This window comes from Crocodylus siamensis, chromosome 10 (genome assembly GCF_052110815.1).
Source record: "Crocodylus siamensis isolate JL-2025a chromosome 10, ASM5211081v1, whole genome shotgun sequence".
Lineage (NCBI taxonomy): Eukaryota > Metazoa > Chordata > Crocodylia > Crocodylidae > Crocodylus > Crocodylus siamensis.
Genome location: NC_143404.1, coordinates 57,421,313 through 57,433,624, shown reverse-complemented (window position 1 = coordinate 57,433,624; position 12,312 = coordinate 57,421,313). Strand labels below are relative to the sequence as shown.

The 12,312-nt window shown below is 46.7% G+C and overlaps 1 protein-coding gene across 1 annotated transcript in view; it reads left to right on the top strand.

Moving 5' to 3' along the window:
* HNF4A (hepatocyte nuclear factor 4 alpha) overlaps positions 1–5,399 on the top strand; it is a 28,553-nt gene extending 23,154 nt beyond the window's left edge. Inside the window, exons 8-10 of the mRNA XM_090065284.1 lie at positions 167–403; positions 1,203–1,328; positions 2,802–5,399. Coding sequence (XP_089921410.1) covers positions 167–403; positions 1,203–1,328; positions 2,802–2,944 — 506 coding nt within the window. The 3' untranslated portion in view covers positions 2,945–5,399. The remainder of the gene's footprint in view (positions 1–166; positions 404–1,202; positions 1,329–2,801) is intronic.
* The last annotated feature ends 6,913 nt before the right edge of the window (positions 5,400–12,312 follow it).

Here is a 12,312-nt window from a genome sequence, read left to right as displayed (position 1 = left end):
CCCAAGCTATGTGAAGCATAGATGCTGGGAGAGATGAGCCCTGGAGAAGAACCATAGGTCTACCATGTCAGGGTGCATGGAGTCAGAGGCCAAGTTGAGCCCAGGGACCATTTCCCAGAATTCCTACAAAACAGCATGCAGCTTCTTGTTTCATGGTTTGTTGTAGATGCCAAAGGGCTGAGCGACCCAGCTAAGATCAAGAGGATGCGGTATCAGGTGCAGGTCAGCTTGGAGGATTACATCAATGACCGGCAGTACGACTCGCGGGGCCGCTTCGGCGAGCTGCTTCTCCTACTTCCCACCCTTCAGAGCATCACCTGGCAGATGATAGAGCAGATCCAGTTTGTCAAGCTCTTCGGCATGGCCAAAATCGACAACCTGCTGCAGGAGATGCTGCTGGGGGGTGAGTATCAGCCCTCAGCTTCTACTAGGTAGTTTGCAAATGGTCACTGTCAGTCAGCCTCCAGACTGGCTCCCAGACCTGTGCTCAGATCCACCGGGTCATCTGTCCTCATTCAGAGCCCTGAGCTGGAGTGAGCTGAGCATTTACAGCTTTTTAACATGCCATATGCTTGATAATAATAGGCGAGTGCTCCATTCTTCTGAAACCAAATTGGCTTTTTATTTATGCAGCTGTTTACAGAGCCACCCCTGAACTTAGTCCTGTGCACCCAGACTGACTTCCTCCTGCCACCTCCGCACTCCTTTTCCCTGCAATCTGTCCCCCATGGAAACAACTCCACAGCAAAGGTGTTGCTTTCCAGAGGAAACAGTTGCTAAAGGAATAACAAGCTACCTCTCTGACCTCTGCACATTCAAAGTATTAGAGATGCAGGCCAGCTTTTTAACTTGTGCCTCTTCTCCTTCTTCTGAGAGTCATGGGAGCAAGGGAAACCAGCATGGTTGGTTAAGAACATGGTCCAGATTTACTACTAGATGTTGAGAAATAACGTAATGATTTATTGGGACATATTGGAGCAGACAGTTGCCCCACAGCTGCTCCTGCATGTAATTCTTCCCCTGTGGCCTGGGAGGACATTGAGCATGATAAAAGGCAGAGCAGAATGCAGAGCAGCATGGTGTCCGTGGAAGAACTGGCCAGGCTGGGAAAATCTGACGCTAGGGGGTCTTTCCCCTTTGGGATGGGCAAGTGCTTTCCTTCTCTGTCCTGGTGGCAGTCACTGACATGGAAATGGTTTCAGGCTCAACAAATGAAGCACCTCATCCTCATCACCCTTTGCACCCTCACCTGATCCAGGAGAATCTGGGGACGAACGTCATAGTAGCCAACACGATGCCTGCTCACCAGATGCATAATGGGCAGATGTGTGAGTATCCCCAGGAGACCTCACTTGTTCGGAATAAATTGAAATGGGATGATTGGGAACAGTAAAAAAGTATACAGACATTCTAGGGACTTTGTGGATTTAAACAGTTCACCCATCATGATGGTGTTCTCAGCTTGTGAAGAGACATTAGTCCAAGATAGGCACACTGTCAATGGGTGTGCTAGATCTTTCTGCGTAGAAATGGCAGACAGGCATGTAAAGGATGGATAGGCTTGATTACAATAGGTTGAGTAACTGTTTCAATAAAGACTTCCCCAAGCAGACTGCAACTGTTTTACAACAGCTCTAATTTAATTTGGGAACTGAGGTTCCAAGTCAGTAATGACTGCAATCAGTAGAAAGACTCCCAAGAACTTGAGTGATGGTGGCATAAGTTAGTTAGTAGGGTCGAAAGGGACCTGAGCAGATCATCAAGTCCGACCCCCTGCCGTGTCAGGAAATTGTATTGGCGTCAAACGACCCCAGCAAGGTGATTGTCTAGCCTTGTCTTAAAGACCCCAAGGTAGGAGCCAGCACCACTTGCTTGGAAGTTGGTTCCAGATCCTAGCTGCCCTGACAGTGAAGTAGCGCCTCCTGATATCTACTCTGAATCTACCCTCTGCCAGCTTGTGACGGTTATTTCTAGTCACTCCTGGTAGTGCTCGGGGGAACAGGGACTCTCCCAGTGCCTGCTGGTCCCCCCTGACTAGTTTATAACAGGCCACTAGACCCCCCCGCCTCAGCCTTCTCTTGTGGAGGCTGAACAGGTTCAGGTCCCGTAGCCTGTCCTTGTAGGGCCTGCCGTGCTGCCCCCTGATCATGCGAGTGGCCTCCTCTGGACCCTCTCCATGTTGTCCACGTCCACATCCCTCTTGAAGTGCGGCACCCAGAACTGGACACAGTACTCTAGCTGCGGCCTGACCAGTGTCACATTTTGCCCCAATAGATTTGGCCTCACAGCTTCTGTGAAAAACCAGCAGACTTTCTTTGAATGTTGTCTCTGCCTTGACCTCCCTCTCCTCTTCTTATCCCCAAATGCCCCCAAAATGTCATATTGCTGGGTTAGGACCATTGGTTTTGACCTATGAAGCATAACACTTACATGTGCAAATAACATCTAAACTCAACAATGTGAATGTTCAGAGCACCGCAAAAACCAGACAGCCCCCCTGGTCCTGAGTTTTTTATTGCAGATTCCCCCATGAGTCTGACAGCATTTACTTGTGGCTGCCAGTGCTAACCTGCTGTGCAGGTCAAGCCATGGCAAGCACCCAAAGCCTTGAAAAGCCATTTCCCACTGCAGAGCATGTTTCTTGTGTCAATGATAGAGAGACCTAATATAAAACCCCAGACCCAACACCACACTCAGGACTTGGAGGGTATGGAACCTGGTCCACTGGATCTGAATGTTGTGCCTTGAGTTGGCAGAGTCCTGCTCCCTTTTTCTTTCTAACACAGTTTTTCTTTTTTCAGCAACACCAGAAACTCCCCAGCCTTCCCCACCTGCAGGCTCAGGGTCTGAGCAGTACAAGCTACTTCCTGGGGCCATCGCTACCGTGGCAAAACAGCCGACCTCAATCCCTCAACCCACCATCACGAAACAAGAAGTCATCTAGCATCAAGCAAAAGGAAATCAGTCTGTTTTAGAGAGACTGTGTTGGAGAGAGCCCCCAAATGACTCTGTCACTATGAAAAAAGGAACCACCCATAGATTCCTGGGCACAAGCACACAGACTTGTTTATTGGAACAGCAAAAAGCTGTCTTCATGGGGCTACACGAAGCCTGTGCCAGGAGCCAGCTGAGAGTTACATAACTGCAAGTTAAAGCCTCAGTGAAATTCTTATTGCTAATAAGACAGCCTGGATTCCAACCTCAAGCCTGCTGACGGTTGTCTCAAGATCTGCATTGACTGGCTATGAAGTTGCACCTGGCCATTTCTCTACTGCCTTGGAGTTGTTTCAAAGCAAACCCGACTACATTAAAAATGAGTCTCCAGATAAACCCATTGCGTCTGCATGAAAGGAGATGCCTGCTGTCTTTAAAGCTGCCCAAAATAGTTCCAAGCCACAGCCAAAGTTAATGGAGCTAAAAATTCCCTGGAAAGCACAGTCCCAGGAGAAGAGGACTGCGCTTTGCATCAGTCACTACTGAAATAACCAGCGCCTTACTGCCTTGTCCACATCTACTGACTTGGGTCAGGGCTAAGGGGTCATTAGAAGCTATTTTCAGGGATGACAAAATCCTGTGGTATAACGTTCTGCCTTAAATGTTGGTAAAATGAACCCCCATGACTAATGATTACACAAAGCCTGGTCCACATAGTGACTGATGTGGGCTGGGACATCATTGGCCCATTAGGAGTCACTGCCAGTTTAGATGTTTCATCTCTTGGAGGGATGCTGTAGTTCATGATCCCAGCACTATGATTTCCTTCCCACAATACTGACTGAAGGGGACAAATGTCACCAAGTCTGCCATTATGTTATGCCAGTATTGTTGCTAAATGGACTGGAATGATGGTGGGGACATGGGGGCTCAGCAGATATTAGGAAATGTCTCAGGGAAGACGGAGATGAAGGACAGTATTTACTCATCACCCTGAAAGGCCTGCACAGACCTCAGTGAGATGACTGGCAGGGAGCAGTGCCAATCCCCGGCATTGCTAGGCCTCTACTGCCACTTACGTGGTTAGCATTAAACAGAAACTTCTTCACAGGGGTGAAGTAGAACCTGTACTTGGGCGGATATGGAGCAAAGAGGCATGAAGAGAAGTGGGGAAGAGTAAGGAGAGAAGGGCCCCAGCCAGGAAGACGATCAGAGCTGTTTCCCCAGTGTTTGAAATCCAGGGCTTTAGTTCAAGCTTGTCTTCAATCCTAAATGATTAAATGTCCAGCAGAATTCATATGCTAAGGGCCAAGGTGACAGATTTTTCACGACAGCCCAAAGATACAGACCACAGACACATGAGGGCAGAAATGAAACCATGGAACCTCAAATTTTTCAGCAAAGTTCTCAAGTGGCCAGAGAGAGATGTTTTATCTTGCAAATGCTCCTCCTAGCTCTGAGCCTGCACCTTCCTATGGAAGCTCCCCCACTTTACCTATTCCTACATTATCTTTTTGCTCACTGAAGCCTGTTGGTGCTGATACCACACTGATTCCTATCCCCCATGGGAGGGAAAGCCATGTGCTGGTTTTAAGGCAGAAAGTGGAAAAGGACTTCATCTTCAGAGCATTTCCCTCTTCTGGGAGTTGGCTGCAGGGCTGTGACTGACAGAGGTCTGCCAGAGCTCTGGCTTCTGGGTAGAGCTCTGCTCTGAAGCCTGCACCCTCCTGTTTGGCAGCACTATGACTGAGGGGAAAGGGACACTTGGAATGGAGAACTTCCATGAGAAAAGACTGGATAGTACATGTACTGCATCTGTTCCCCAGAAACTCCTGAAGATATGCTAGCCATTGCTCTCTACATCAGAACTGCAATCATCTTCCGGGGAAACCCTAGTGCTTGCTGACCGCCCCCTCCACCCCTGCTGCATCTCTCTGGAGTCTTAGCCTTGCAAGAACATGAAGAAGTGGTGGAGTCACAACTGCCAAAAACTCTTGGGACTGATCCCCAGCTGGTGTCCATCACCCAGTTAAGCCCAGCTGCAGACCTGGTTCCTCGACTGCCAATGCAAAAAGAAGCAACTCACCCCTGCAGTGCGGGTGTCAAAGTATTGTGTTGTACCTCCAGCCTGGTGTCATTCCGCTGAGTAATTTATTGCAATGATGAAGCCAATCATTTTCTATAAATTATTCTGTAAATCATGTTGATTTTTTATAATCAGGAAATTAACTGTGAACAACTTAATAACGAGACTGTCTTTTCCAATTGCAGCCACTTTTTCTGTCAGTAGAGGTAGTTGGTGGGGAAGATTTTTTTGGCGTCTATTTCATTTGTGCCAGACATCCCCAATACGGTACATTAATTTTTGCTGGTTACTGCCTTCCAATGGAAACAGAGAACTATTTCTTCACTAGAGTTTGTATTAATAAAAAAACCCCAGAAATAAATGCAAAAATATTTTCTAACTTTTCCCGGACAGATGGATTTCTTTCTTCTGTGAGGATGAATTTAAAGCCAGGGGACCCAGCTCATTCCTGGCATAAAGCAGGAATGCTTCTTTGTTTCCGGTTACACCAGAGCTGAATTTGCCTCCCCCGCACTCCCCCACCCCCAAAAAAGAAAACAACCGAAAAACAAATGGGCCGTCTGCAGCCTGGCCAAATGCCACCTTTTTATTGCAAGCCTCAAGATATTTGGAATGAGTCTTAAAAGCTCCAGGTGCTGGAATGAGAAGATTGCATGAGATTCTCAGCCTTTATTTAAATAAATTGTCAGCTTCTTGCCCTAACACTTCCAGAGGAAAGTCTTGAAAACATAAAGCAGCTCCAATCTAAAAGCTCACAATCCAGAAAGCAAAGTAAAAGAAGCCAGTTTATCAATATTATTTTAATACCATAACTTTTAAGTCAATCTCCCAGTGTCAGAGCATGGGCAGACACATGGTTTTGGAGCATGTGGAGATGACGGTTCTGCTGCAGTGACACTGAACAAACCCAGGGACGCCAGTGGGTATCACTGAAGACAGAATTGAGCGTGGGAGGCACAAAAAGGTGATAAAGTGAAAGTTAATTTGTTACCGGTTGTAAAAGTGAAGCAAGGCACTAAAGATTAAGGAGGGCAGTTAAGGACCTGCTCTCCTGATTACAAGAACCCAATCAGGCCTGCTGTGACATGCACAGCAAGATAGTGGGGCCAAGATTTCTGTGGTGATTACAGATTTGGGGTAAGGAAGGCAAACACTGGGGGGGAGACACTGAGCTTTTCAGTTCTAGTCCCCAGGGGACAGTCAGTCATAGCAAAGCACTCCTATCAGCAGGGCCGTCCCTGGGGGCAGGGGGCAAACCGGGGCACTTTGGGGGGCCCCGCAGAGCAGGGTGGGGCTGCGTGGAGCGGGATCTCCGAGTCCAGCCTCTCATTACCCCAGGCTGCTGCTGCTGCTGATGGCAGCTTCTTCGGGTCCAGGGCCCGTGGGATTGGAGCAGGGGCAAGGCTGCGCATGGGCTGATTTGCCCCGGGCCCTGCACCCTGCTCAGGTCAGCTTTGCCTATCAGGGTCAGGTAGCTGCTCCGGGGCTCATGTGAAACTGGTTGGTGTCTGTTTTCTAGTGGGAGATGATCACATACCTCGTCTCTGGACCTGCTTGACTCCTAAGGCTGTACAGTTGATTCTCTTTAGAAGGATTAAAGGCCGGTAAAACTTTTAAGTAAAAGTGAGACCAAGACACAAAGTCTGTGCAGGGCTTCCCCCAAATTTGGGGCTGTTCATACCCCAGGCTTCTACTTTGCCCCATCAAAAAACCAGAGCCCAGACTTGATCTAGGTCTACATCATCATGTCTTCAAGGCTTACAACCCCATCTCTAGCTGGCAAATTGACAGTCCAGGAACCTGAACTACACTGTGTAATTAGAAATGCCATTCAGCAAAGAAAGGAGCAGGCAATCTTCTTCCTCTGCCACCATCACGCACACACAAGCACCTGCTGTTCAGCTGGCCTCAGTACAAGGAAACAGGTTAGCTTCTTGCCTCTAACAATGTGCAACAAAGACAATGACTCCCTCAGTGTGGCCCAGCAACAGTGCAACTCTGCCGTTGGTTTTACCTGGGTATGTGTTTAATAACTCCAGGTACAGTATCAAATCTTTGAAGCAATAAAATCTTCTGGAGTCCTTCCCATGAATTGCTCTATCGAGGTTACCCTTTGCCTAGTTAATCTTAAATCAGTGTCCGACCTACACAGGAATTCTCTTTGCTAGTTCAACTTGGGTTGGAAAAGAACCTCACAACTGTTTCAAACACAATTCCAGCCCTAATCTCATCCTCTGTTGTAATATTTCATTGACTTTTTCCCTGCTCAGGAATAGCTTCAGAAGTTTTGGAGAGTCCACAGTAGGACAGTGCTTTATACTATTGGGTCTCCTTCCCAGCCCTGGGGAGATGACTCCCAGGACCATGGCTGACTTTGCTTTCACCATCAAAAGACCATCCTCGGGAGTGCTACAATGAAGTGTGACAAGCCAGCTCCAGGGACCCAACACACCAAAGTGGGTATAACAGCTTAGTAAAGTACTCAGCACACACCAATAAGCATGTCAAAGACAGAGCTTAGGGGATGTACCCAGCACCCCACTGAGGCACCCACATTATATCTTTTTAGTGAGCAGCACATACATCTCTAGGGCTCTCCCTAGGAGAGTCTTTGGTGGTGCAAATGCACACTGTGAGGTGGGTGTTGGATGCTGCTTATGAGCATGTTCATTTGTACTCTTCTTTTCTGACCCTACTTTCTAGATTTGGGGTTTTTCCCTAGACAGTCGAAACAATATACCACTTCCTTACACCTCACTCCAAGCTGAGGTGTAAGGAAGTGGTATTTTGGTGTCCTGGCTACTGTAAAATCCATTCTTCTTTTGTTTCTTATGTAACGCTGCTCTGAAATAGCTCATAGGCCCTGGAATTTTTCCCCTCTTCCAAGTGCTTTCATATCTCAATGGAAAATAGAAGTGGTAACTGAGTTTTATAGCCTGTATATCATCCCTGACAAAAGCAACTATTGCTGCTATTAAACTCGCAAGTACACACAAAGCACAGATAGCCATAAAAGCAGGAGGCTGAGGGACAGCTCAGCAACGTGGCACTGCTGAGGCAGGCATTTCCAAGTGCCAGGCTGTGCAGGTCCTTCAAGGCTGATTCCACATATCACAGTTCATTTTGGGGACACTGCCACATGCAATGAAGTCCCTTTCCCCCCAGAGAAGTGGAGGGGAGGGCATGATCGAGCATTCATTTAAAATCCTGCTCACGGTTCCTAATTAAGCTGCTTACAGAAGTAAGATCCTATCAATAGTAAGCACAGCAAGAGCCATAAATTACCATCCAAGCCAATAAAACAGCAATAAATTGTCAGCTGACACACGGAGTAAAGAAGAGTGCAGCTTTGTCAGGCTTTGTATTCACTTTGTTTCACTCAGCAGGACCAGATCCTCAGCTGACATAAAGAAACCTAGGTCTCCTGATACTAAGAGAGCTACACTAGTTTTATGCCAGGATAGACCTGGAAAGACCTAGTTTGGGAAATGAAGGTGATGTGAGAACTAAACTTCCTGAGTTTGCAAGTGGCATTTGTTATGCCATTGGCCTCACTATTTCTGTTCTATTGAGGAGCAGAACTTGCCATGAAGGAATTAGGGGAGGATCTAAAACTACTTAACTGCAACCAAGAGAGTCAAAGTCAAAAATCCTTCTAGCCCCCAGCAGTCCATTGAGCTGGGATGCTTGTACACATTACTAGTGCTGTTAAGGCAACACGTCTGCTTGGAGATCATTCTTAGTAAGGGAACATAATGAGCTGGACAGTAACTGGTATTATGATTATGCTTTTAATGCCCTAGATTTTCTTTAATTCCTACCATAACACATCGTGTTTATCAGTGCTTCCTTGTATTTTCAGTTGAAGACTCATAAATGGAAAGGAAAAAGCCACAAGGAAGTGCTCTCTCCCCTCCTTTTCAGTAGCTGCCATATCTAGTCTCACAGCATGCACTTCATGAAGAGGAATGAATGAAAAATCCCTTAATGTGTTTTATATACTTAATTCTCTGCAGCTTTGTCTGGACATGCTCCTTTTCACCTTTTAGTTCACACTTCTAGCAGAGTGCCCCATGCACCGTATTCCCATTTTTGTGATGTCATGCTTTATACTCATCTCAGAAACTTTTGTGCAAATCCTTTTAGTAGCAGCAGTAGCAGTAGTAATATTGTATCCCCATTTAAAATATACATGTATAAGCCACTGGTCAGCGTGTGTTATATGTCCTGCTCTGTGCTAATCTGCAGAGTTCATGAGTCAAATTACAGCCCCAGCCAAATGGTCTTAGTCTTTTAGTCTGAGTTGTAGCAGTGTATCCTTTCAGCTCTGGAGGTCCTTGTTTTGAGGGTTATCAGTAAGAGATGTATGCACTGCAGCTGTGTCCCAAGAACAATACAAGTTGGAAAGAGTCAGAAAGAGAATCCTTGATATTTAATGCAGAGTCCCCCTGCTCTTACCATTTGACAAAGCTTTTTATGTGCTGGGTGGTTATAGACAGATATCAAAATAAATCCTTGAGATCCCCAGTTCAATTCTGTTCTCCACTTAAGTCACCCCAAGTCATCATTTAGGAAATATTTTTTGACTGATTTATGGTAAGTCAGGATTTATATACAGGGACAGTTCCTTGGAGACATCTTCCACTGCATTCCCAGAGGCATGAGGAGAGAGAAAATGGTTGCAGTTTTTCAGGCTCGATGTTTGCATTTCAGTTCTATTATTTCCTGTATGAAATGTCACTTTTTCCCTCACAACTCAGGGCAACAGGTACAGCACGAGAACTTGCTCTGTCCCTGAAAGTCTCCCTTAACCCTCCAGGGACCCTAAACACAGCAGACACTCTTTTTGTAACATCCTTGGCCTCTTTACTTAAACTGCTCATCAAGGTACTGGCAAGAAGCAGATTCCTCAACAGCAGATTTCTCAAAAGAAAAAAAAAAATCAGAAATAGAAGGTAATATTAAGGGGCAGGGGCAACACGTTGGAGGTGCACACAGGTGCACATGCACCCCCTGCGCATGGTGGTGCACCCTCTGCACAAAGGGGGTCCCTGATTGCCCCTGGCTGCCGCTGACACTGCTGGCGGCGCCTGCGGGTGGTTGCCGACCCATGGTCAGCGCTTGCTACCCCTGCCAGGCTCCTGCCGCCACTGTGCCCCCACAGTCGCCGAGGGCACGCGCTGTTCATGTTAAGGAGGAAATGATCCTTGTCCTATCACAAACCACCATTTGTGTGTTTGTATGCATATGCTGCATTGTCCGTTTGACTGCATGCTTATTTATAGTTGTCTATTTGCATGTGGCGGGGTGTGAGACAGAGAGAGAGAGAGAGAGAGAGCAGCTCTGCGTGTGTGCACGCAACTGTCTCCTTGCATAAGTTTTCAGATTTGTTCATTTACAGATGTTCGCATATTTATATGGAGCAGTATGAATTCGTACTGTACTGTATGTATTTGCTTGACTGTACATGTTTCCAAGGTTGAATTGTGGCGGTATTAGTGCACCATACCACAGTTTGCATAAGTTTGCATGTTTGTGTAGGTTAACGGCTAAGTTTACAAGGCCTCTCAAAGCTAAAGTTGTCATCTTTGTATTTGCTTCTTCTGACCAAAAAACACACACAGGTGTGTTTGCAACAAACGTACCTTGAAGCTTTCAGCTACCTTTGTGCTTCCTGCACATGGTCCTGCCAGGCCTTCTCCATAAAGCAGAGCACCTGCAGGGCTCTCTGACTTATGCTCTGTGCTCTGGCAGATGTGGAGAGAGAGAAGGACTTCAGTAATGCCTTGATGAAACCCATTTACCAGGGCTTTCACCAGAGCAGATTTACCCAGACCTGGGAAGCCTTCTGCCCCCTATTATGAAGGGCTATTTTCACCCCTTTCCACTGCCAAAGTGATACAACAGGACTTAAGAATCAGGGCCATGATGCTGAGATGCAGGGGCTCCCTGCCCGAACTGGTGCAGCCAGGAAATCCTGTCAAAATGACTGCTCACTGAGAGGCAAAGCAAGCCCATGGGGCTTGTATAACTTCTAGGGGTCTAGGGCTTCAGGCTGCAAACCTTGAGAACGTATGTGAGTCTCTCCTGTACTATACGCTGCAGGAAGATTATCTTTATTACTAGACTGTTATGTTTGCTCAGTTTAGTGATTAAATATCAGTTCAAATCTCTCTCTTCTAACGATGCTGTTTGAAGTCGCGCTGTTTTCGTCTTCGTACAAATTGCACGTCCCACCAGGACTGTAAAAGGTTTATTGCTAATGATGGCAAAGCATAGAGAAGCCAAGATAACTTTCCCAGGCTGGGTATTCCGATTGTTTGAATAAGTAAATGAGTGAAGAGCTTTACATGAAACCCATTAAATATCAACTCATCCCAACAGTCATTTGTTCATAGCTTAATGGCAGCTAAAGTCACAAGACCCGGGAAGAGCTCAGGGCAGAAGGACTGAGAAGAACATGATGCCTATGATACAGGCATGTCAGGGTAAAACAAGAATGGCAAAGCTCCCAATGCATGTCAGGGCAAGAACAAAACTATTTAGCCGCAGGACTGCAGTGGTTGTGAACTGGGACAGCAAACCGTTCTCACCCACCTAGAGGGAAGCAATGTTACTTGGGCACGTTCAAAGAAAGTGCTAATGCAAATTAATATGCAAATCAGATGTGGCATCTAAGCTCCAAGCAAGTTGCAGATTGCAAATCACAGGTTGCCCTAGATCCCACCTCTAGATTAGCTTCTCTCAGAGTTTGGTTCGTCATTATGTTGCATGGTTTATGAGAAGAACACAGGGCACCTAGCACTGGATATTCTGCAGGGGCAGGTTTGGGCAGAAGAAAACAGACCCAAATCTCTCTCTGTACAGGCCTGGGGGTGGATAAGATAGGCAGAAAAGAGGGTACACTTCCCCCAGCAGCTTCTTCAAACAGGACCCACCCGGAGTCCTCCAGGGAGGGTTTGCAGGACTTCTGCTGGTGCTGCGGGAGGATTAGAACAGAAGCGATTCCCTCTCCATTATTCGAATGCAGCTTGCATCTCCCAGCTGGCATGAATCTATTCTAAAAACGTGTGCCTCTTCAGGTTAGATATCAGATTGGAAACCTCAGGAAAACAGGTCTCCTTGAGACATTTCCACTACTTCCTCTTTAAATTAATTCTGGAAATATCATAGGCAAGAAACACCTTGGTCTCCTCAGGTCTCCAAACAAGACCACAATGGGGCTCCAACCTGCCTAAGGCCTTTCCCTGCCTGCTATGGTGACATAAATAATACACAACAAGAGGAAACCA